This window comes from Pseudophryne corroboree, chromosome 10 (genome assembly GCF_028390025.1).
Source record: "Pseudophryne corroboree isolate aPseCor3 chromosome 10, aPseCor3.hap2, whole genome shotgun sequence".
NCBI lineage: Eukaryota > Metazoa > Chordata > Amphibia > Anura > Myobatrachidae > Pseudophryne > Pseudophryne corroboree.
Window position 1 is genome coordinate 79,958,064 of NC_086453.1, and position 27,650 is coordinate 79,985,713.

General features: G+C 42.8%; 1 protein-coding gene across 1 annotated transcript in view; it reads right to left on the reverse strand.

The window, feature by feature from the left end:
- Positions 1–27,650, reverse strand: part of LOC134965208 (uncharacterized) — a 116,259-nt gene that overhangs the window by 25,904 nt on the left and 62,705 nt on the right. The window contains exons 6-8 of the mRNA XM_063941717.1: positions 24,410–24,541; positions 7,787–7,906; positions 2,690–2,842 (exon numbers count right to left, since the gene is read on the reverse strand). Coding sequence (XP_063797787.1) covers positions 2,690–2,842; positions 7,787–7,906; positions 24,410–24,541 — 405 coding nt within the window. The remainder of the gene's footprint in view (positions 1–2,689; positions 2,843–7,786; positions 7,907–24,409; positions 24,542–27,650) is intronic.

The window sequence follows — 27,650 nt, forward strand, 5'->3', positions numbered from 1 at the left end:
ACAGATATTTGCAGCACACTGAGCACAGATATGGAGCGTTTTTCAGGCAGAGAACGTAGATATTTGCAGCACACTGAGCACAAATATCTGCAGCACACTGAGCACAGATATTTGCAGCACACTGAGCACAGATATTTGCAGCACACTGAACACAGATACTGAGAGAACGCCAGCCACGTCCTCTCACTATCATCTCCAATGCACGAGTGAAAAATGGCGTCGACGCGCGGCTCCTTATATAGAATACGAATCTCGCGAGAATCCGACAGCGGGATGATGACGTTCGGGCGCGCTTGGTTTAACCGAGCAAGGCGGGAAGATCCGAGTCTGCTCGGAACCGTGCAAAAATGGGTGAGGTTCAGGGGGGTTCGGATCCTGAGGAACCGAACCCGCTCATCACTAGTAGGTTCTAAATCATTGTCTTGTTTTGGTTTTGTCAAAATAACCCTTAACTGTTTATGTTTTGGATCTACAGTATATGTCTTCAAAAATTAATAAGAACAGCTAAAATAATTTATGTGGATGCTAGTATATAGTATTGCAGAATGAACTACAGCCCACATGCTCTCCATACACTCCCCACCGTGAAATGGCAACTGAAATCATGAGGGAGGGACTTTCATGCCATCCAAAAATGGAAAATCTGTTTTTGAGATATGAACTTGGTGGCAATACATGGGGCTAAGTTCTACTCGGTACGCCTACGTGATCTGAGTCGGGGCATTAGGATTAGGCTGCAGGGGGAGGGTTAAAGTTAGGCTGCAGGTAGGGTGAGTTATGGGGTAAGGAGGAGGGTTAGCCTACGTACCTAAAAGGATTAGGGTTCGTGACCATCAGAATGCCACTGTCAGTCTTCTGACCACCGGTATCCTAAGTGCCAAGATACTGATACCATCCCCATAAGACGGTGGGTCCACTTGCAGCACCCACCTCTGAAAGGCTTTGGCCAAGCCCACGGATACAATGTTCAATAATTAGAATCTCCATCATACGACCAGGGGAATTGGTTTCTGGCTGCAATCAGCTCTTTATCACTTTGGAGAGTTCTGTCAGCTGTTAATTAAACTGCTTTACCTTTAACAAAACACAATTCATGGAAGCGCTAAGTGTTTTCTGATCCATCTCTCCTAGGCAGGCCAGTTGCCCAATTTAACATGCTTATAATTAGAAGCATGTTCATCAGACAACTCAACATAGGCCTGCTGAGATTCACTGCTTAAATATGGTGCCAGCTTTTCCTACCATACTTCTGGTGGTCCTTTGAGCTTCGTGGCAATTCTTTCAAAAGCTAAGAAATATAACTCCACGTCATCTGAGGTGGTAATTTTCTTCATAACAGTGGGCCTAGAGTTCAAGAGGTTTCTCTCTGAACCACAGCCTGCTTAACAAGACAGATTCAAACACTTGTCTTCCTTCAGTAGCCACAAACTGGGGTTTTGCACAGTTAACCTCTTCTCTGTTGCATCAATTTCACAAACATTTGTTTTTCCACATTTGCAGTAATTTTTATTTTATTTTATACAGCACTTCACAGAAAACTTTAAGGTTTGCAAAACTCACTACCCTGGATCTGTTCTCTGGGTAGACAGCAGAATCTGGCTATCCTTTGTGTCTCAGCATTCCAGTCCAGTTTTAATCTGGCTCCAGTCCGGTTTCAGTCCGGCTCTATTACAGTCGGGTTCACTCCAGTCCAGTTTCAGTCTGGTTGCACTTCAGTCTTGTTCCAGACTGGTTCCACCCAAGTCTGGTTCTAGTCCAGAAGTGTCATCATTCCGGTTCTAGCCCAGTCAGCACTCCTTCAGTCCAGTTTCACTCCAGTCTGGTTCTAGTCCAGAAGTGTCATCATTCCAGTCCAGTCAGCACTCCTTCAGTCTGGTTCTACTTCAGTCTGGTACAAGTTCTATTCAAGAAGTGTCATCATTCCGGTTTCAGCCCGGTCAGCAGATCTATATCTCCGGTGTCCAGTTCCAGATCTATATCTCCAGTGATATTATTTCAATTCCAGCCCAAGTGACCCAGTCAGGGTGCCACACTGGCCTGCCGGGTACAGCGAAACCCAAATCATCTTGCAGAGAACCCTGGAGAAGACCACCGATGGGGTAAGATTCCGCGCCCCTGTTCTGGGTTGAGTCAACAACCTGTTGCTAGTTCTAGTGAATCATCCAACTCTTCCCTAGCCTCAAGTCTCTCTCTGACCTATTAAGCAAGAACTATATTAAACCATCAAGCTTTCGTCACGGTACAGCTCAAGGCACCAGTTTTCTGTCACAGGTTTAGAGTCATCCAAATACCAAACCCAGATAACATTAGTCTCTTTCATAAGAGACTGGGACAAACTAGCTTGTTTTTTTACAGTATGTATTAATGAGTAAGAGATGAAGGGCCAGATGCATCATCCCTTGGAAAGTGATAAAATGGAGAGTGAAAAGTACCAGCCAATCAGCTCCTAAATGGCATTTTTTAAACACAGCCTGTGACGTGGCAGTTAGAACCTTATTGGCTGGTACTTCTTCACTCTTCATTTTATCACTTTCCAAGCGATGATGCATCTAGCCCGAAGAATGATACAATTAAAGTGTTCAGACCTTGGTCAAAAGTGCCTTCAAAGAAAAAGAAATTAAACAAATACTATAGAATATTTACTTATAGATGCAAATACTGTGTTAAATATTAACAGGTGTCTTCTTACATATGGGTTCTGGAGAGTTGCACATGTCCGTATCACAGCAAGAGCTTTTTATTGATAATGTCCTTTCTGCACTAGTTGCTGTGCCTTCAAATTTACATTCATTGGATTTTGCACATCGTCTCAATGTTTGCGTGGTAAGTCTTCGGCTTTTCTCTGAGGGAAAGAACATAATTCTGAATTGAATATTTTAGTCTGTTCCAAAATATTTTAAACATACATGAGAGATAGGAACTGGTTCACATTCTGGCTTGAGAGAATTTCAGGGATGCAAATTAGTATTTGGACAAATCATGCAAAAAGTACGATTTCAATATTTGATTTGCAAGCAGAGAAAATTCTGTCTTCCTTTGCTGTAGCACACAAATACAAGGCAGCTTTATTTTTACTATATGTTTTAAAGTTGGTTTTCTCTATGACTTACTTGACTGTTGCTCCCAAATCTAAATCTGTCAGCAAAGCAGTTTAAGATGGTTTGCCACCTAATAAGTTGCAGTCCTACAGTTTATTATTATTATTATTATTATTATTATTATTTATTATTTATTGCCAGTTATTTATATAGCACACACATATTCCGCATCTCTGTACAGGGAATATGTGGTAATTCACATCAGTCCCTGCCCCAATCTATATTACCTATTATATGTACACAGAGGTATTTCAAGAGAGGAAGGGACCTGCGTTTAGCCTCCGTTGTGGGCCCCTTCCTCTCCTGCAGTTTGTAGACTTTGGCATAAAGCCAGAGTCTACTGCGCATGTGCAGGTCTCTGGGAACATGGCACCTGCGCAAATGCAAATCACTCAGAAATGGCTGGGGCGGCAAATTTTCAGAGTGATTTGTGCCTGCACTGCCGGGACGCTGCCGCAGGACTCCAGAGGGGTAAGTATACTATATGGGTGCAGTGTGTGTGGTGTGGGCCCCCCTGGACCCAGGGGCCCTTGTGCTCCACACACATTGCGCCCATTATAGAAACGCCTATGCATGTACCAAGCAAGCACATGGAGAACATACAAACTCCACACTGTTAGAACCATGGTGGGAATTGAAACCATGACCTCAGTCTTGTTAGGTAGTAATGCCAACCATTACACCATCTGTGCTGTCTCAGTGTAACCACAGGGCAGCAACTAAATGCACATAGATGTGCTTAATCAGAGTTGGCTAAAATCATATATATAGGGATAAGATGGATTCAAATAAAATAAAAAAAATAAAAAACATATTTGCAGTAATACATTAACTTGAGCAAATATCAAGATGAATCAGCTAAAAATAAAAGCATTTAGTACATCAGGCTTAACAAGTGTGAATACCACAAAGGATGGTGTATCTATAGCTTAAAGACAAAGTACAGCTATGACGTGATTGTGCTAGTAGTCAATGTACATTATCTGGTATACACATATTATACAAAAATGTAAAATACAAAAATATAGAACAGCAATGGGCATAATATCAACTCCAAGTTTTGCCAACCTTTTTATGAGAATTTAGGACAGCGCTGCATGAAAATAAGGATAGTAAAAATAATGTAATTTTATATAAAAAGTTTATAGCAATATTATTTTCAGGGAATTGGACAGAGAAGGATTTTTTAATGTTTTTATGAACTATTTTGAAAAAAAAATCAAATAGAAATAAAAGCAAAGTTCAAAGGACAGAAATATGGCCTATTTGCTAGATGGAGGCACATACCAATAATTATTATTACTACTGTTATTTGCATTATTATCTTTTACTTATATAGTGCCACCATGTGTCTGCAGCTTGTACCTGGAGAATTATAATACAATAGACAAATAATGCAATAAGCAGGGGCATTTTTATCAGCATTTACTAGTAAAAGCAGATGCTGATGGTCAACATTATCATCAACATGTATGTTAGTCCACAGTTCACAGGCAGGGACGTGTTTTACAGCATAAAAGAGGGAAATGCAAAATCTGCTCATTTGCAGAGGGAGCAAAAATGGTGGAGGGTGGCTTCTCTGCGAGTACAGTATCAGAAAGGTCAGGCTCACACATAGTACTCGAGGACAAGACTCTGCTCATGGATTTTTAACATTTCTGTTTCTGAAGGCACCTTTTGTTCTACTGCCTTAGTGGTTTTCATTTTTTTTTTCACATTTCTTGTAGGCTCTGGGTGAAAAGGTCTTGCATCATCATGAGAGGCAGGAGAAGACGCCTCACTGACAGTTGCAGAACTACCACTCATAAATAAAGGTCAAGGCTTGAGTCTTTCCTTGCCACTGCGTGTGGTAAATGGCATGTTGCCAATTTTATATTTTTCTGCACCAAACTTTTCATTTATTAGATGTGTTTTTTTCTGTACTACTGTATATTGTTGTTTTTTTTTATTTTAGATGCCCTGAGTTAAACCCTCTGTCATGTTAAATACAGAAAGGAGGATCACAAATTATATGGGATCTAAGCTGTGGTGATTACCTGCAGGAATGTTTTCAAGTGACAGTATATATATATATATATAATTTTGTATTCTTTCAGCCTAGATGTGACAAAATGACTGACAGGCAATGTCCTGCATTTAACCTCCATGCATCCAGGATGGGGGAGATCTGCAGACCATAAAGTTTGAGATGACATGTGCAATGACCAGACCAGAGGTTATAAATACTGATAAGAGGGAGATGGCTGGATCAATTACCGGATGGAAAGTAAAAGAAGTCCACATGTTTAGATAACTGAGCCAAAACTTCCTGGCTAGTCATAAAGATGTCCAGGGGTGACAAGGTGCAGATCCTCACAGACCTCACTCTCTTTGAAGGAGATTTCAATGCCTTTGGGCTACACCCCCTCCCCTTCTCCTGTGTTTCTTTCTATCACCAAGTGTGTAAAACCCGGTGTATGTGTAGTGTCCAGCAGGGAAGTAGTTAAAAATCCCAAGGGAGGGGGCCGGAGGAAGCTGGAGACTATATCTATCTCCCTCATGAAAACAGAAAGTGTGATCTCTTGGGGACACAGAAGAAACATGCTGGAGATGACCTGAGTTATTCTGTGAAATCCCCCACAATGGAAACCACGAAGCCCATTTGAGTAAGTGAATTAGGGTTTCTGCCGTTTTTATTCCTTTTCATTTAGTGAGATTGCTGTATCCTGTGTGTGTTTTTAAAATATTCTTAATAATCTTTGTAACCTTTTTGTAACTAAAGCTCTGAAGTATTCTTGAAATTAAAATCCTAATTTTAGTTCTGATTGTTCTTATGAACTCAAGGCCTGTGTGGCTAACGTCTACCTATATTTCTAGGTATTGAAGTGTGTATGTGACAGGTAAAGCTAAAGACACCTGCAACATCCGTAATACGTTGACAAGTCTATGCTGGTGGCAGCTGAAGGTATTTAAGTAATCCCGTGTGTCAAAAGTGACCTCGCATGTGGAAATTCTCAAATTGGCGTATTTGTGGAATTGGCCGGCAGCATCGTCACCCCCTCTATGTCCTTGAGCATTGGCTGTAGATGACACTGAAAGACTAGTATTATCATCATGACTGGTTGCAGAAGCTGCAGCAATAATATTTGGGTGCTGCTCCTGCTCTTCTCCAGACTGATCGTTATCTATTTTTTAACTGGCAGCTTGGCTCACACTGTGTGGTGTGAGACCGTTTTTACACACACGGTCTGGGATACAATGTACTGGGATGTAGTACGCAGCTTGCTGCTCCTGCTCTTCTCTAGACTGATCGTCGTGATCCATATTGATGAACACACCCAAGTTGTTCAATAACAACTACAGTTTAATAGTATTATTTATTTACTTGAACATTTTTTCGAAAATTACCAATCACTGCAGTCACAGTACGTATATATTATGAATATGCAGTGGGGTATGGCCTACGGAGTCACAGTACTTATATTTTATGCATACACAGTGGGGTACAGCCTGCAAAGTCACAGTACTTGTACATTATAGAGACACAGTGGGGTACAGCCTGCATTGTCATATTTCTTGTGTACTATGGATACACAGTAAGGTAGGGCCTGAGGAGTCACAGTGCTTTTACTTTATGGTTATACGGTGGGGTATGGCATGCTGAGTCATGAGGGTATGGCATGCTGAGCCTGAGGAGTCAAAGTGCTTTTACTTTATGGATACAAAGTGGGTTACAGCACAACAAAACACATTTAAATATATATATATATATATATATATATATTTTTTTTTTTTTTTTTTTTTTTTTCACTTGACTAAAGTTTTTCAACTTTGTTTAACTTTTTTTAAACTTTTTTACTCTATTTTTATGCTCTAGCATGCTCTCTAATGGGCACTAGAAAGGAGCATTTGCAGCACTGGAGGAGATGGACATTGGACAATTGCGTTGGCAGCACTTGAGTGGATGGACACTGGTCAGGTGTGTTGGCAGCACTGGAGCAGATAGACATTGGACAGGTACTTCTGGATGGACACAGCACAGCCACTTAATGGACACATCACAGCCCCTTTAGATGGGCACAGCACAGGCACTTGTACGGAGTCTGCACACAGCACCGCTACTTGTATGGACACAGCACAGCCACTTTTATTGAGTCCAGAGTCTTTGGACATAGCACAGCCACTTGAACCAGCAGAAAAAACTGCAGCAGGTCCCTTATATAGAATCCAAAACCTGTGAGAATCCGATGCCGGGAGTATGACATTATGCCTTGATCTGGAATCCAAGTCTGGAGGGAACACCCTGGCTCGGGTAGACTCAGATCCCAGAGGTTCAGGCACTCAGATCTTCTAAAATCTGTACCGCTCATTTCTAGTTAAATTGCTATGGAAAGCTGTAGGATACTTGTTTGGCTTTATCAAGTTATATATTTTTAGCAAGGCATCTTCAGGACATTTGGCTTTATGGTTATAAACGACGGCCTAGATGGGTCTCTTAGCATGAAAGCAAACAAATATTTGCCTACAGTGCACGTGCAGCAGTTACATTATGAATTTTTGTTGATCCTATTCTGAGTAATTAGTAAACCAGGCTTCTGCAGCTGCCTACATCTACAGCCACTTTGCATGCAACTCAGAATTAACACCAGTTGCTCTACAATTATTGTAATTAATAAGATTAATATAAACAAATAAATCTGGATACATACCATCTATGGTCCTTCTAATTTCAGAAAGACACACATCGCTATCTACAGGACACAGAATCGGATGTTTTGTACAGGTGGTGGTATGCTCATCGTGGCACGCATAACACCAAAGAAAGTTTCCTGTAATGCAAAGTGCTTATATTATCCACTTGGGCAGGTACAGTATATAGTATGTACACCAACTTGAGTACGTTCCATGTTCTATTCTATCACCATTGGAACTATATGATTGTCGTTATTGTTTTTGTGCCTGAGCATATGTATTCACTCTTTAAGAACTCATCTGGTATCATTTCATCTTTGACATGGGCATAGATGTAATAAGATAATTTCCATGTCCAAAGTTTTAATTCCAGTCTTTAGTCACACTACATCTATATCATTAGTACAACATTGTTGGATGTGCTATCATATTATCATTGCATTGTCAGTAGTATATGCTCTTGTGAATTGATAATTGCATTCAATTGGTAGCACATTGTACGTTGAATTGGGTTATAATATTTATGTTACTTATATAAAACCACAATATTTCCATGACATCACACATAATAACTTGGACAAGTGCAGCATAGTACAGACAGGATAAATATATACTGTAAAAAAAAAAAAAAAATATATATATATATATATATATATAGCACTGGATGGATACGCAGCACTCTCAGGGCTCAAGTAATGCAGCAAAGCTGTTGTTGCAATCAGCTGAATGCTGGTGGATTTGGAGTGCCAGTCTCTTATAAAAATGTGCATAATATATATATATATATATATATATATATATATATATATACATATACAAAGAAATATATATAAAACCACAGCACTCGCCACCCCAGAAGTGGGATGCAATGTCTGCACTCACCACTCATAGGGTGGGGTGCATTTAGCCCATGGCCACCCCTATGTAAACTCAATTGTTCTAAACCTGTGTCAGCTATTCCCTAGTAATTTATCAGCCAGTGTCAGGTGACTAGTGTACCTTTAAAAGCCATAAGGTATGTGGCAGGTACACATTAAACCTGGTGAGCATATTTGCAGTTATATTATGTGTGATACAGTTGCCAGGTTTTAATTTTTAAGACTCTGTGATAGTGTAGGACCTGCAAGAAGGTGGAGTACCTTGGCGAGCGAATTGCAGGCTTCCATGCATTGGCCAATTCACTAACTAAGCCCCCATCATTTATTTATTGATGTTGTGAGGATAAGTGAGCTTACTATGGTGAGTGCTGAATTTTCTGTTTGTATATATATATATATATATATATATATATATATAGTAGGGATGAGCGGGTTCGGTTCTCAGAGAACCAAACCGTACCGAACGTAACCATTCGATTCCGGTTCCGAGCCAGGCTCGGGTTTTCCTGCCTGACTTGGAAACCAGAACGAGGCAAAACGTCATCATCCCGCTGTCGGATTCTCGCTGGGTTTGGATTCCATATAAGGAGTCACGTGTCCACGCCATTTTCACTCCGGCATTGGAGAGTGTACAGAGAGGACGTGTCTCCGTTCTCTCCGTGTCCTCAGTGTCCGTGTCTTGTGCTGTGTCTGTCCAGTCACAGTGCTTGTGTCCTCTGCTGCCATATGTCCAGTGCTGCTGTATAATAACTACCTTACTGTGTTGAGCTGCATCAGACCAGTGGTAGTGTCCTGCCCATCAGTCATTCCAGTGACCAGGCAATCACAGTGGTATACAACAACAACAACAACAACAACAACCACCACAAGTCCCTTACAGTGTTTCTGTGTTGTGCTGCATCAGACCAGTGGTAGTGTCCTGGCCATCAGTCATTCCAGTGACCAGGCAGTCACAGTGGTATACGCTGCTGCTATATGTCCACTGCGCCCATATAATAATAATAACAACAACAACAACAACAACAACAACGTCCCTTACAGTGTTGCTGTGTTGTCCTGCATCAGACCAGTGGTAGTGTCCTGGCCATCAGTCATTCCAGTGACCAGGTAGTCACGGTGGTATACGCTGCTGCTATATGTCCACTTCTGCCGTATAATAATAATAACAACAACAACAACAACAACAACAAGTCCCTTACAGTGTTGATGTGTTGTCCTGCATCAGAACAGTGGTAATGTCCTGTGCATCAGCCATCAGTCATTCCTGTGCCGCATATTGTGTTATATAACTCCAGAAAAATAATGGAGAACAAAAATTTAGAGGATAAAATAGGGAAAGACCAAGAACCACTTCTTCCTAGTGCTGAAGCTGCTGCCACTAGCCATGACATAGACGATGGAATGCCATTGTCGTCTGCCAAGGCCGATGCCCAATGTGATAGTAGAAGGCATGTAAAATCCAAAAAGCCAAAGTTCAGTAAAAAGACTCAAAAACATAAATGTAAATAGTCTGAGGAGAAATGTAAACTTGCCTATATGCCATTTACGACACGGAGTGGCAAGGAACGGCTGAGGCCCTGGCCTATGTATATGACTAGTGTTTCAGCTTCACATGACGATGGAAGCCCTCATAACTGAGGCCTTGACACTTATGTTGGTGTTAGACGTGCGTCCGGTATCCGCCATTAGTGCAGTGGGATTTAGACAACTGATGGAGGTATTGTGTCCCCGGTACCAAATCCCATCTAGATTCCACTTCACTAGGCAGGCGATACTGAGATTTTGCCATTTAATTCCAGTGATTTGGATTTATAATTCCAATGATTTGGATTTATAATTCCTGTGATTTTGCCATTTAATTCCAGTGATTTTGCCATTTAATTCCAGTGATTTGGACGTATAATTCCAGTGATTTGGACGTATAATTCAAGTGATTTGGACGTATAATTCCAGTGATTTTGCCATTTAATTCCAGTGATTTGGACATATAATTCTAGTGATTTTTAGAGATGAGCGCCGGAAATTTTTCGGGTTTTGTGTTTTGGTTTTGGGTTCGGTTCCGCGGCCGTGTTTTGGGTTCGACCGCGTTTTGGCAAAACCTCACCGAATTTTTTTTGTCGGATTCGGGTGTGTTTTGGATTCGGGTGTTTTTTTCCAAAAAACCTAAAAAACAGCTTAAATCATAGAATTTGGCGGTCATTTTGATCCCAAAGTATTATTAACCTCAAAAACCATAATTTCCACTCATTTTCAGTCTATTCTGAATACCTCACACCTCACAATATTATTTTTAGTCCTAAAATTTGCACCGAGGTCGCTGTGTGAGTAAGATAAGCGACCCTAGTGGCCGACACAAACACCGGGCCCATCTAGGAGTGGCACTGCAGTGTCACGCAGGATGGCCCTTCCAAAAAACCCTCCCCAAACAGCACATGACGCAAAGAAAAAAAGAGGCGCAATGAGGTAGCTGTGTGAGTAAGATTAGCGACCCTAGTGGCCGACACAAACACCGGGCCCATCTAGGAGTGGCACTGCAGTGTCACGCAGGATGTCCCTTCCAAAAAACCCTCCCCAAACAGCACATGACGCAAAGAAAAAAAGAGGCGCAATGAGGTAGCTGTGTGAGTAAGATAAGCGACCCTAGTGGCCGACACAAACACCGGGCCCATCTAGGAGTGTCACTGCAGTGTCACGCAGGATGTCCCTTCCAAAAAACCCTCCCCAAACAGCACATGACGCAAAGAAAAAAAGAGGCGCAATGAGGTAGCTGTGTGAGTAAGATAAGCGACCCTAGTGGCCGACACAAACACCGGGCCCATCTAGGAGTGGCACTGCAGTGTCACGCAGGATGTCCCTTCCAAAAAACCCTCCCCAAACAGCACATGACGCAAAGAAAAAGAAAAGAAAAAAGAGGTGCAAGATGGAATTGTCCTTGGGCCCTCCCACCCACCCTTATGTTGTATAAACAAAACAGGACATGCACACTTTAACCAACCCATCATTTCAGTGACAGGGTCTGCCACACGACTGTGACTGATATGACGGGTTGGTTTGGACCCCCCCCCCAAAAAAAGAAGCAATTAATCTCTCCTTGCACAAACTGGCTCTACAGAGGCAAGATGTCCACCTCATCATCACCCTCCGATATATCACCGTGTACATCCCCCTCCTCACAGATTATCAATTCGTCCCCACTGGAATCCACCATCTCAGCTCCCTGTGTACTTTGTGGAGGCAATTGCTGCTGGTCAATGTCTCCGCGGAGGAATTGATTATAATTCATTTTAATGAACATCATCTTCTCCACATTTTCTGGATGTAACCTCGTACGCCGATTGCTGACAAGGTGAGCGGCGGCACTAAACACTCTTTCGGAGTACACACTTGTGGGAGGGCAACTTAGGTAGAATAAAGCCAGTTTGTGCAAGGGCCTCCAAATTGCCTCTTTTTCCTGCCAGTATAAGTACGGACTGTGTGACGTGCCTACTTGGATGCGGTCACTCATATAATCCTCCACCATTCTATCAATGTTGAGAGAATCATATGCAGTGACAGTAGACGACATGTCCGTAATCGTTGTCAGGTCCTTCAGTCCGGACCAGATGTCAGCATCAGCAGTCGCTCCAGACTGCCCTGCATCACCGCCAGCGGGTGGGCTCGGAATTCTGAGCCTTTTCCTCGCACCCCCAGTTGCGGGAGAATGTGAAGGAGGAGATGTTGACAGGTCGCGTTCCGCTTGACTTGACAATTTTGTCACCAGCAGGTCTTTCAACCCCAGCAGACTTGTGTCTGCCGGAAAGAGAGATCCAAGGTAGGCTTTAAATCTAGGATCGAGCACGGTGGCCAAAATGTAGTGCTCTGATTTCAACAGATTGACCACCCGTGAATCCTTGTTAAGCGAATTAAGGGCTCCATCCACAAGTCCCACATGCCTAGCGGAATCGCTCCGTGTTAGCTCCTCCTTCAATGTCTCCAGCTTCTTCTGCAAAAGCCTGATGAGGGGAATGACCTGACTCAGGCTGGCAGTGTCTGAACTGACTTCACGTGTGGCAAGTTCAAAGGGCATCAGAACCTTGCACAACGTTGAAATCATTCTCCACTGCGCTTGAGACAGGTGCATTCCACCTACTATATCGTGCTCAATTGTATAGGCTTGAATGGCCTTTTGCTGCTCCTCCAACCTCTGAAGCATATAGAGGGTTGAATTCCACCTCGTTACCACTTCTTGCTTCAGATGATGGCAGGGCAGGTTCAGTAGTTTTTGGTGGTGCTCCAGTCTTCTGTACGTGGTGCCTGTACGCCGAAAGTGTCCCGCAATTCTTCTGGCCACCGACAGCATCTCTTGCACGCCCCTGTCGTTTTTTAAAAAATTCTGCACCACCAAATTCAAGGTATGTGCAAAACATGGGACGTGCTGGAATTTGCCCATATTTAATGCACACACAATATTGCTGGCGTTGTCCGATGCCACAAATCCACAGGAGAGTCCAATTGGGGTAAGCCATTCCGCGATGATCTTCCTCAGTTGCCGTAAGAGGTTTTCAGCTGTGTGCGTATTCTGGAAAGCGGTGATACAAAGCGTAGCCTGCCTAGGAAAGAGTTGGCGTTTGCGAGATGCTGCTACTGGTGCCGCCGCTGCTGTTCTTGCGGCGGGAGTCCATACATCTACCCAGTGGGCTGTCACAGTCATATAGTCCTGACCCTGCCCTGCTCCACTTGTCCACATGTCCGTGGTTAAGTGGACATTGGGTACAACTGCATTTTTTAGGACACTGGTGAGTCTTTTTCTGACGTCCGTGTACATTCTCGGTATCGCCTGCCTAGAGAAGTGGAACCTAGATGGTATTTGGTAACGGGGGCACACTGCCTCAATAAATTGTCTAGTTCCCTGTGAACTAACGGCGGATACCGGACGCACGTCTAACACCAACATAGTTGTCAAGGCCTCAGTTATCCGCTTTGCAGCAGGATGACTGCTGTGATATTTCATCTTCCTCGCAAAGGACTGTTGAACAGTCAATTGCTTACTGGAAGTAGTAAAAGTGGGCTTACGACTTCCCCTCTGGGATGACCATCGACTCCCAGCAGCAACAACAGCAGCGCCAGCAGCAGTAGGCGTTACACGCAAGGATGCATCGGAGGAATCCCCGGCAGGAGAGGACTCGTCAGAATTGCCAGTGACATTGCCTGCAGGACTATTGGCATTCCTGGGGAAGGAGGAAATTGACACTGAGGGAGTTGGTGGGGTGGTTTGCGTGAGCTTGGTTACAAGAGGAAGGGATTTACTGGTCAGTGGACTGCTTCCGCTGTCACCCAAAGTTTTTGAACTTGTCACTGACTTATTATGAATGCGCTGCAGGTGACGTATAAGGGAGGATGTTCCGAGGTGGTTAACGTCCTTACCCCTACTTATTACAGCTTGACAAAGGGAACACACGGCTTGACACCTGTTGTCCGCATTTCTGGTGAAATACTTCCACACCGAAGAGCTGATTTTTTTGGTATTTTCACCAGGCATGTCAACGGCCATATTCCTACCACGGACAACAGGTGTCTCCCCGGGTGCCTGACTTAAACAAACCACCTCACCATCAGAATCCTCCTGGTCAATTTCCTCCCCAGCGCCAGCAACACCCATATCCTCCTCATCCTGGTGTACTTCAACACTGACATCTTCAATCTGACTATCAGGAACTGGACTGCGGGTGCTCCTTCCATCACTTGCAGGGGGCGTGCAAATGGTGGAAGGCGCATGCTCTTCACGTCCAGTGTTGGGAAGGTCAGGCATCGCAACCGACACAATTGGAGTCGGACTCTCCTTGTTGATTTGGGATTTCGAAGAACACACAGTTCTTTGCGGTGCTACTGCTTTTGCCAGCTTTAGTCTTTTCATTTTTCTAGCGAGAGGCTGAGTGCTTCCATCCTCATGTGAAGCTGAACCACTAGCCATGAACATAGGCCAGGGCCTCAGCCGTTCCTTGCCACTCCGTGTGGTAAATGGCATATTGGCAAGTTTACGCTTCTCCTCCGACAATTTTATTTTAGGTTTTGGAGTCCTTTTTTTACTGATATTTGGTGTTTTGGATTTGACATGCTCTGTACTATGACATTGGGCATCGGCCTTGGCAGACGACGTTGCTGGCATTTCATCGTCTCGGCCATGACTAGTGGCAGCAGCTTCAGCACGAGGTGGAAGTGGATCTTGATCTTTCCCTAATTTTGGAACCTCAACATTTTTGTTCTCCATATTTTAATAGGCACAACTAAAAGGCACCTCAGGTAAACAATGGAGATGGATGGATTGGATACTAGTATACAATTATGGACGGGCTGCCGAGTGCCGACACAGAGGTAGCCACAGCCGTGAACTACCGCACTGTACTGTGTCTGCTGCTAATATATAGACTGGTTGATAAAGAGATAGTATACTCGTAACTAGTATGTATGTATAAAGAAAGAAAAAAAAACCACGGTTAGGTGGTATATACAATTATGGACGGGCTGCCGAGTGCCGACACAGAGGTAGCCACAGCCGTGAACTACCGCACTGTACTGTGTCTGCTGCTAATATAGACTGGTTGATAAAGAGATAGTATACTCGTAACTAGTATGTATGTATAAAGAAAGAAAAAAAAACCACGGTTAGGTGGTATATACAATTATGGACGGGCTGCCGAGTGCCGACACAGAGGTAGCCACAGCCGTGAACTACCGCACTGTACTGTGTCTGCTGCTAATATAAACTGGTTGATAAAGAGATAGTATACTCGTAACTAGTATGTATGTATAAAGAAAGGAAAAAAAAACACGGTTAGGTGGTATATACAATTATGGACGGGCTGCCGAGTGCCGACACAGAGGTAGCCACAGCCGTGAACTACCGCACTGTACTGTGTCTGCTGCTAATATAGACTGGTTGATAAAGAGATAGTATACTCGTAACTAGTATGACTATAAAGAAAGAAAAAAAAAACACGGTTAGGTGGTATATACAATTATGGACGGGCTGCCGAGTGCCGACACAGAGGTAGCCACAGCCGTGAACTACCGCACTGTACTGTGTCTGCTGCTAATATATAGACTGGTTGATAAAGAGATAGTATACTCGTAACTAGTATGTATGTATAAAGAAAGAAAAAAAAACCACGGTTAGGTGGTATATACAATTATGGACGGGCTGCCGAGTGCCGACACAGAGGTAGCCACAGCCGTGAACTACCGCACTGTACTGTGTCTGCTGCTAATATAGACTGGTTGATAAAGAGATAGTATACTCGTAACTAGTATGACTATAAAGAAAGAAAAAAAAACCACGGTTAGGTGGTATATACAATTATGGACGGGCTGCCGAGTGCCGACACAGAGGTAGCCACAGCCGTGAACTACCGCACTGTACTGTGTCTGCTGCTAATATATAGACTGGTTGATAAAGAGATAGTATACTCGTAACTAGTATGTATGTATAAAGAAAGAAAAAAAAACCACGGTTAGGTGGTATATACAATTATGGACGGGCTGCCGAGTGCCGACACAGAGGTAGCCACAGCCGTGAACTACCGCACTGTACTGTGTCTGCTGCTAATATAGACTGGTTGATAAAGAGATAGTATACTCGTAACTAGTATGTATGTATAAAGAAAGAAAAAAAAACCACGGTTAGGTGGTATATACAATTATGGACGGGCTGCCGAGTGCCGACACAGAGGTAGCCACAGCCGTGAACTACCGCACTGTACTGTGTCTGCTGCTAATATATAGACTGGTTGATAAAGAGATAGTATACTCGTAACTAGTATGTATGTATAAAGAAAGAAAAAAAAACCACGGTTAGGTGGTATATACAATTATGGACGGGCTGCCGAGTGCCGACACAGAGGTAGCCACAGCCGTGAACTACCGCACTGTACTGTGTCTGCTGCTAATATAGACTGGTTGATAAAGAGATAGTATACTCGTAACTAGTATGTATGTATAAAGAAAGAAAAAAAAACCACGGTTAGGTGGTATATACAATTATGGACGGGGTGCCGAGTGCCGACACAGAGGTAGCCACAGCCGTGAACTACCGCACTGTACTGTGTCTGCTGCTAATATAGACTGGTTGATAAAGAGATAGTATACTCGTAACTAGTATGTATGTATAAAGAAAGAAAAAAAAACCACGGTTAGGTGGTATATACAATTATGGACGGGCTGCCGAGTGCCGACACAGAGGTAGCCACAGCCGTGAACTACCGCACTGTACTGTGTATGCTGCTAATATAGACTGGTTGATAAAGAGATAGTATACTCGTAACTAGTATGACTATAAAGAAAGAAAAAAAAACCACGGTTAGGTGGTATATACAATTTTGGACGGGCTGCCGAGTGCCGACACAGAGGTAGCCACAGCCGTGAACTACCGCACTGTACTGTGTCTGCTGCTAATATAGACTGGTTGATAAAGAGATAGTATACTACTAATATTATATATACTGGTGGTCAGGTCACTGGTCACTAGTCACACTGGCAGTGGCACTCCTGCAGCAAAAGTGTGCACTGTTTAATTTTAATATAATATTATGTACTCCTGGCTCCTGCTATAACCTATAACTGGCACTGCAGTGCTCCCCAGTCTCCCCCACCATTATAAGCTGTGTGAGCTGAGCACAGTCAGATATATATATACATTGATGCAGCACACTGGGCTGAGCAGTGCACACAGATATGGTATGTGACTGAGTCACTGTGTGTATCGTTTTTTTCAGGCAGAGAACGGATATATTAAATAAAACAAACAACTGCACTGTCTGGTGGTCACTGTGGTCGTCAGTCACTAAACTCTGCACTCTCTTCTACAGTATCACAGCCTCAGGTCAATCTCTCTCTCTCTCTCTCAACCCTAATCTAAATGGAGAGGACGCCAGCCACGTCCTCTCCCTATCAATCTCAATGCACGTGTGAAAATGGCGGCGACGCGCGGCTCCTTATATAGAATCCGAGTCTCGCGAGAATCCGACAGCGTCATGATGACGTTCGGGCGCGCTCGGGTTAACCGAGCAAGGCGGGAGGATCCGAGTCTGCTCGGACCCGTGAAAAAAACATGAAGTTCGTGCGGGTTCGGATTCAGAGAAACCGAACCCGCTCATCTCTAGTGATTTTGCCATTTAATTCCAGTGATTTTGCCATTTAATTCCAGTGACTTGGACGTATTATTCCAGTGATTTGGACGTATAATTCCAGTGGGAATTGTTTGTGTCACTTGGCTTAGTCATACAGCTACCTCATTGCACCTCGTCGACATCTTTGCATGAGGTTCTGTTTGGGGCCTAGTTTTTGAAAAGTGCCATCATGTCTGACACTGCCGTATGAGTCCAGGGGTACTGCTGTATTAGTCCACCAATTGCAGAAATTTTTAAAAATGACAGGGGCATGCTGGAGATGCTGTCAGTGGACTGAACAATTGCGGCCCACTCTCGACATTCAGCTACTGCCTGACACTACTAGATGGGCCAGGTGGTTGTGTCGCTTAGCTTAGTCATACAGAAACCTCGGTGCACTTTTTTTTTTCTTCTTTGCATCATGTGCTGTTTGGGGACTATTTTTTTAAAGTGCCATCCAGTCTGACACTTCCGTATATGTCCAGTGGTACTGCCATTTAATTCCAGTGATTTGGCCGTATAATTCCAGTGATTTTGACGTTGTCAAAGTCAGAAAAATATCATGCTACACGTTGCCATATATTCACCTCATGCGCGTGCCTGCTGCACGTGCACATTCTCCCCCGTGCGTGCGGATACTCGCAGCCGCGTGATGGCGCCTCGGCCATGCGCTCGAGCGCGTGGTATGTGCATTTACGGTAGAGTTTGTGTGCGTCTAGCGGGCGACTCAATCGTTAAATAATAAAACCAAATAGTACGTTTTATAGATAATGTTCCCCTTAATAATGACTGTAAATTTGTTTAATGTAAATGGTCGCTGGACAGAGGAATTCCTCTTTGTATGGTACGAAGGGTCAGACAGGGTTTGAACAGCTGTGTCTGGTACCTAACTAAAGAACATTTTAATAGCAACAATCCGGTGTTGGTTAGGTAAAGATTAATCGCTCCTGCGTATAGTTATGGCCATTAGTAGATTCTGGACATTTCATATATTTGCGATTCATTACCCATGCGGCGGGAATCTTCAGATTCCCTCCCACCTGAGCAGTTTGATATAGTCACAGCCCACCTGTTCAAACTAACCTATGACCTTTTGTTATGATACGAGGAGACATTCCTGTGTCCAATGAACAATGAGATTATAGGTCCCTTTGTAGTATACTGTACTCAGTGTATATAAGATCAGCCAGCCTGGGCAGCTCTCTCACTCTCCACAAACGGTTTTCATCTTGACTAACACGGAGCTGGTACCAGAAAGCTGCGCAGCGATCATTCCCAGTGTGTGTAAGTAATTCTCTGCAAACCAACTTATTCTCTGTTTGTATTGGCCATTCCCTCTCTCTGTTATAGTATAGGATTGTGACGCTATTGTATATTTCTGTCTAGATATTCTGTTAGAATTATATGTTAGTTTGTAGTGTATGGCTTGTGAACTGTTTTACCTTTTTCGATATAACTTAAAAGCTTGTTAGTAAAGGTGTTGGAACCTTAGCACGGTATCGTGTGTTCATTACATTGCAGTGGGTAATAGGAGCGTCTCGATCGCTCAAACAGTTTTAGTATTAACAAGGTTAAGCAGCGTTATATCGCTACAGTGTTTCAGTACAAGGTTTACAGTATAAGAGTATCCTTTCTGTGTGTTACACTCAAGGTTTACTGATTGTCATCTTGTGAGCGTCTGCGCCGCTCGTGATCTCCTCGTGGTCTCGAGCGTCCGCTACGCTGGTAGCGTAGCATTACGGTAGTCGCCCGCCTATAGCGTGCTCGACACCACGCATTAAGCTGTGAGCGAGCGTGCCGCATGTGCGTCTCGATCACGGCCGAGCGTATGCTACGCTAAGTGCGTACCCTTATGGTACCCCATACGCCAATTGCGTACTGAGTCTCTTACCCATATAATGAAGTTATAAGGTAATTAAATCAGCATTATCAACGTATAATTCCAGTGATTTGGCCGAATAATTCCAGTGATTTTGACGTATAATTCCAGTCATTTTGCCATTTAAGTCCTGTGATTTCGACATATAATTCCAGTGATTTTGCCATTTAATTCCAGTGATTTTGCCATATAATTCTAGTGATTTAGCCATTTAATTCCAGTGATTTGGACCTATAATTCCAGTGATTTTGCTGTATAATTCCAGTGATTTTGACGTATAATTTTAGTGATTTTTACATTTAATTCCAATGATTTTGCAGTATTATTATTATTTATTGCAGTGATTTTGCAGTATAATTCCAGTGATTTTGCCATTTAATTCCAGTGATTTGGACGTATAATTCCAGTGATTTTGCTGTATAATTCCAGTGATTTTGACATATAATTCTAGTGGTTTTGCCATCTAATTCCAGTGATTTTGCAGTATTATTATTTATTACAGTGATTTTGCCATTTAATTCCAGTGATTTGGACGTATAATTACAGTGATTTTGCCATATAATTACAGTGATTTTGACATAAAATTCCAGAAATTTTGCCATTTAATTACAGTGATTTTGCAGTATTATTATTTATTACAGTGATCCTGCCATATAATTCCAGTAATCCTGCCGTATAATTACAGTTGTACTGGCGTATAATTACAGTGATCCTGCCATATAAATCCAGTGATCCTGCCATATAAATCCAGTGATCCTGCCGTATAAGTCCAGTGATCCTGCCGTATAATTACAGTGGTACTGGTGTATAAGTCCAGTCCAGTGATACTGCCGTATATATACAGTGGGGCAAAAAAGTATTTGGACAGCCACCGATTGTGCAAGTTGACCCACTTAAGAAGATGAGAGAGGTCTGTAATTTCCATCATAGGTACACTTCCACTGTGAGAGACAGAATCTGAAAAAAAAAACAGGAAATCACATTGTATGATTTTTAAACAATTTATTTGTATATTCTTGTGGAAAATAAATATTTGGACACCTACCAAGCAGCAAGATTTCTGGCTCTCACAGGCCTTTTACTTCTTCTTTAAGAAGCTCTTCTATCCTCCACTCGTTACCTATATTAATGGCACCTGTTTAAACTGGTTATCTGTATAAAAGACACCTGTCCACACCCTCAAACAGTCAGACTGCTACCTCTCCATCATGGCCAAGACCAGAGAGCTATCTAAGGACACCAGGGACAAAATTGTAGAGCTGCACAAGGCTGGGATGAGCTACTCGACAATAGGCAAGCAGATTGGTGAGAAGAGATCAACTGTTGGTGCAATTATTAAAAAATGGAAGAAATACAAGATCACTGACAATCTCCCTCGACCTGGGGATCCATGTAAGAACTCACCTCATGGGGTATCAATGATCTTGAGAAAGGTGAGGAATCAGCCCAGAACTACACGGGGGGACCTGGTCAATGACCTCAAGAGACCTGGGACCACAGTCACAAAGGTTACCATCAGTAACACACTACGTCGTCATGGATTGAAATCCTGCAGCGCCCAAAAGGTCCCCCTGCTTAAGCCAGCACATGTCCAGGCCCATCTAAAGTTTGACAGTAACCATCTGGATGATCCAGAGGAGGATTGGGTGAATGTATTGTGGTCAGATGAGAGCAAAATCGAACTTTTTGGTATAAACTCCACTCGCTGTGTTTCGAGGGAGAAGAATGATGAATGACATCCCAAGAACACCATACCCACTGTGTAGCATGTTGGTGGAAAAATCATGATTTGGGGCTGTTCCTTTCTGCAAAGGGGGCAGGACGACTGAGCTGTATTAAGGAGAGGATGAATGGGGCCATGTATCGTGAGATTTTGGGCAAAAACCTCCTTCCCTCAGTAAGAGCATTGAAGATGGAACGTGGCTGGGTCTTCCAGCATGACAATGACCCCAAACACATCACCCAGGCAACTAAGGAGTGGCTCCGTAAGAAGCATTTCAAGGTCCTGGAGTGGCCTAGCCAGTCTCCAGACCTCAACCCAATAGAAAATCTGTGGAGGGAGTTGAAAGTCCGTGTTGCCCGGTGACAGCCCCAAAACAGGAAAGATCTAGAGAAGATCTGCATGGAAGAGTGAGCCAAATTTCCTACTAAAGTGTATGCAAACATGGTCAAGAACTACAGGAAATGTTTGACCTCTGTAATTGCCAACCGAGGTTATATTGCAAAGTATTGAGTTAAACTTTTTGATTGTCCAAATATTTATTTTCCGCAAGAATATACAAATAAATTGTTTACAAATCATACAATGTGATTTCCTAGTTTTTTTTTTCAGATTCTGTCTCTCATAGTTGAAGTGTACCTATGATGGAAATTACAGACCTCTCATCTTTTTAAGTGGGTCAACTTGCACAATCGGTGGCTGTCCAAATACTTTTTTGCTCCACTGTATATATATACCCTGTTGTAAAGCTGATTACTGAGGCCATAACAACTATGCTAGTGTTAGACGTGCGTCCGGTATCCACCATTAGTGCAGTGGGACTGCAGTGCCAACCCTGGATGGGCCAGGTGTTTGTGCTGCACACTTGTGTCGCTTAGCTTAGTCATACAGCTACTTCATTGCCCTCTTTTATTTCTTGGCATGATGTGCTGTTTGGGGACTATTTTTTTTTAAAGTGCCATCCTGTCTGACACTTCCGTATATATGTCCAGTGGCACTGCCATTTAATTCCAGTGATTTGGACGTATAATTCCAGTGATTTGGACGTATAATTCCAGTTAGTCATACAGCAGCCTCGGTGCACCTCTTTTTCTTCTTTGCATCATGTGCTGTTTGGGGACTAGTTTTTGAATAGTGCCATCTTGTCTGCAACTGCAGTGCCACTCCTAGATGGGCCAGGTGTTTGTGCCGCACACTTGTGTCGCTTTGCTTGGTCACACAGCCACCTCGGTGCAACTGTTAGGCTTAAAAACAATATTGTGAGGTGTTCAGAATAGACTGGAAATGAATGTTATTGAGGCTAATAATACCGTAGGAGCAAAATTACCCCCAAATTCTGTGAATTTAGCTGTTTTTATGTGTTTTTTTTTTTAATCATCCAGATCCAAAACCAAAACACGAAAGGGTGGTTTTGGCAAAACCAAGCCAAAACCAAAACATGAAAGTGGAATTAGAACCAAAGCCAAAACACAAAACACGAAAAGTGCCAGCCCGCACATCTCTAATAAATATATACACACACATATACACACACACACACACACACACACACACACACACACACACACACTACACACATTTATGGATCACTGCAAGAAAATGTATTTGGACACACAGGGGGGGATTCAAATGTTTGAAAAGTCAGTTAAACAGAGTCTGCTTTTTCCTATCTAATTGACAGGAAAAAAAGACACCCAACCGACTTTTCAAACTTTTGAATTCCACCCATAATGTCTTTATACCGCATTCATGCACTCAACCCAAGAGCATATTCATATTACTTAAATTAGAATTCAATTTGGACTTTGAAAGGAAAAAAAAAATGACCCATTTAAAAGGGAAAACATGTTTGTATTTACCTTAAATTCTATTTTGTGTTTTTGTTTTTTACAAGGAAAATGTGACTTTAGCAATTAACTGATCACTATTCTTGTTTATGAATACGACATTTAAATATATTTTTATATTGTGTGCAAATAGGATAATGTCATCTCAAATTTAGTAATAAAACTACAGTACCAAGCCACAATTCTACTTAATCCTTATAAACTGTATACAGTCTCTACGCTACCGTAGGGCATATATAAAGACATTTTGATACTTCTATGACATTTTATGTAAAAATGCATATATGCTAGTTTTGTAGAGTTGGATGCATCGAGCGTTATGTTCGCCTGGATATATGCACCGGCTTATGAAATTTCTGCACTATATTGTCTAGAAGGAGTGGAGTAGGAGTGCTTAATAATGATGTATTTGCATCCCCAGCATAATGATGTCATTAAGCCCTTATTCTCCTGTAATCCAAACAATTTCAACTATAATAGAGGGATTTTTAGCCTGTGATAAATTACCTTGGCTAAATTAATTCCACCCTTAGTAGGACATTAAAATGTTCATATGTAAATTATGGTACAGGTATAGGGCCGGATTAAGAGAGGGGCGACAGGGGTGGTTGTCCCCCACATAATGCCCCTACATAATGCAATATGAAATGGAGGAGTCCACTCCGGTGGCTGAGCTCCTCCGTCTAGAGTCAGTGACTCTGAGCCGGCCTCGTCTGTTCTGTTGCTGGTGTGGTGCACTGTTCCGGCATGCTGCAGGGTCCAGGTAAGATGCCGCTGTGGTGTGTGTATGGGGTTGGGGGGTGGAGTGTACAGGGGGATGTGGCGGTGCGCTCAGAATTTTACACTACTGTTACTGTTACAACTTCATTGCCCCTGGGCATCCACCAGCCTTAATTTGGCCTTGGGTACATTGCGCAGTAAACACACCTGTGTGTCTGGGAAAGTCAATCTGGCTTGCATGGTGGACAAGGCCAGAAGTGGCCAAGGAACAGGAGGTGTTGCGAGAAGAGGAGTCGGACCAGCAAGGGGATATGTACTGCGTATGTACACCGTCAGAAATCATGCACCCCTACGACTCTTGCAAAAGGAGCTCACATACTGTAGGTCTATTACATTTAATTACATTTAATTACACAAGTAAGACATAACAGTGGACTATACCTATACATCTCTTACCCAGTCCTAGTGAATGTGTTCTGCTTTCTTCAGTAATGGTCACTTTTGAAAAAAAACTTAGTGAACTAATTAGCTCTCCGTTGTCTTTGAATACATTTTTTGTGCCACAACCTCTGGAATATGCACTATATCCTAAAAAGTAAAAAAAAAGATGTCATTTTATGCTCAAGGTACAATAACCTACAATACCATACATTTAAGAAAAATGGTCAGCATGTTAAAATGAAAGTAAAATCTCCATTATTATAATGCAAGTCGTAATTAATTGTAAAATGAGATGTCTTTATAATATGGATTTTCTCAATACATGAAGCATACATTCCAAGTGCATATTCCGTGCATCTGTGAAATGCATAACAAGTTTATGCAAGCTCTCTGTATGATGTATCTGATGTTCTTCTATATATAATGGATGAAATTCAAGCACTTGCTAGTGATGACTATTTAATAAACTACTGGTTTTAAAGAATTACTACTAATTCTTCATTAGGTGGAGTCTGCGCCAAAAAGGATTTTCCTTTTCTACTGGAACCAGAGTCAGAGCATGAAGGGGTGGTATTCATGTGACCGCCGGTCAGGTGACCGACAGTCACTTGACCTCCTCCACCAGTCCGACGTGTTACTATCCCGATGGTCGGCATGCCGACCAACAGGGACTATTTCCACTCGTGGGTGTCCACGACACCCATAGAGTGGGAATACAACCCGTGGCGACCGCTTGCTGCACTCGCCCCTCCCCGCCGGGATCCCGGCGTCGGTATGCTGCCGGGACCCCGGCGTCGGTAAGCTGACCGGCGGTCTCCTGACCGCCGGTCAGACATACTACACCCAGCATGAAGGGCCCACCAGGTGAATGCATTGATAAGGGTCCATGTTTAGGGGTGTGGTCAGTCTCCAAAGGGTGTGTGTCCAGCAGCCACATTGGTTTGCCTATAGTAAACTTTGCTAGTGCATGCATGATAATGTACCAGCTTAATAACAAAATACACCATAGTCCTGTGCAGTACAATGTACTCGTAACATATGTATAATGAATAATTCAAGTACACAGTATGGAACCTGATCCCTAGAGGAGGAGATGGAGGGTGGGGTGGTGGGGCCCACCAGGTGTTTCCCCTGTACTCCTGTGGGCCAGTCCAACCCTGTCTAGAACTGCAGATTTGTGTGCATGTTATTTACACCTGTACCTCTGAAGGAATAGTTGTAACTGAGCTGAAATAAGTCTCATCTTCCAGATCTCTGCATACAGTATGATTCAATGTTGTGGGAAAATTCACAGACTGAGAAGGAATATTTTTATTCCATGCTGTGACATTAGTCGTTGTTAGCTTACATATATACTTGCAACCTATGGTTAGAGGGAATTAAATAGTAACACAGTAACATAGTAACACAGTTTCTGAGGTTGAAAAAAAACAATTTGTCCATCGAGTTCAACCTGTTAGTGATCTCCTATACTGTGATATTTTAAAGCTAATATTAACTGTGGTGAATGTTTAGCCGATGTGTCTTTTATTTAATGTTTTTTTTTGTTTTGTTTTTTACTTTAGTGCATGATTTACAACCATATCCCTGTATATTCTTATCCGTTAGGATATATCTAGTCCATTCTTAAAAGTAACGATCGAGTCCACCATTACTACACTCTCAGGCAGGGAATTCCAAATACGTATTGTCCTTACTGTGAAGAAACCTTTCCTTCTCAGGCTGTCAAATCTTCTCTCCTTTAACCTAAGCGGGTGTCCGCGTGTCCTTTGTGTTGATCTCACCAAAAACAAGTCCCCCTCTAGCTCTGTGTATTGTCCCCTATATATATTTGTAAATGTTAATCATGTCCCCTCTTAATCTCCATTTTTCCAGTGTAAACATGCCTAGCTTATAAAGCCTTTCCTCGTATTCTAGCATCTCCATCCCCTTAATCAATTTGGTTGCCCGTCTCTGAACATTTTCTAGTTCCAGGATATCCTTTTTATAGTATGGTGCCCATAATTGTGCACAGTATTTGAAATGTGGCCTCACTAGTGAGTTATATAATTGGAGAATAACACTTTCATCCCTTGCATCAATTCCCCGTTTTATGCATGCTAATACTTTGTTTGCCTTTTTTGCTGCATTCCTACTTTGGGTACTACTGCTAAGTTTGTTATCTATGTGAACACCTAGATCTTTTTCCAATACAGAATCCCCTAGTTTTTCCCCATTCAGTGTGTAAGTGGTATGTTTGTTCTTGCTACCAAAGTGCATTACCTTACATTTGTCTATATTGAACCTCATTCTCCATTTTGCTGCCCATGCTTCCAGTTTAAATAAGTCGTTCTGAAGAGACTCAGCATCCCCTTGCGAGTTTATAACCTTACATAGTTTGGTATCGTCTGCAAAAATTGACACCATGCTGTTAGGATCTCCTGCTCTGTGCTGCCACGTCGCCATGGCAACCGGGAGGCCAGAGCCGGCCTTAGGCATAGGCAAACTAGGCAAATGCCTAGGGCATTTGGTATGCTTAGGGGCACCAGCAGCTTCTGCTGATTAAAATGATATGCAGCATGCCTATATTCTGTCTGTGACTGCGGCTGTATCTGCATACAAAATGGTACGTTGCAGTGTATTCCTGGAAATCACTGTAATGTAGCATTTCGTATGCAGATAGAGCTGCAGTCGTACAGAGAATATAGGCATGCTGCATATCATTTTAATCAGCAGAAGCTGCTTGTGCACCCTAGCCACATAGTAATTCAAATAAATAAACAAAAAGGCACCCGACGTTAGCAGAGCTGCCAGCTGACTCATGCCAGGCATCTCCTGCAGAACTAGCGGCGGTGCTAGGGGGCACCAGCCAAAATCTTGCCTAGGGCATCATATTGGTTAGGGCCGGCTCTGCGGGAGGCAAGTGTTAGCGAAGTAACCTGAGCGCAGCTGATACTCCGGTCCGGGTTTTTACTGTGTAGTGGTTACAGGCTCTGTGCACGGCAGGGAATCCGGCGCTGGTTTTGTGCTCACAGTCTGTGAGGTCTGAGTGGGGCGTGGACAGCACCTGCTATATAAACCATCCTCTCAGGCTAGGCAAATGCTGCTGAATCTTTGTTTGTTAGTCAGTTCCAGAGAGTTAGCTAGTACTGTGTGACTTTGTATTTACTTGTTGCTTACTGCGAATAGGCCTTGGGATTCGGTACTTCATTCTGCCAATCCGGACCTAGCAGTAAGACTGGAGTCAGTTGTTTGACCTGCTGGGGTTCTTTTGCTA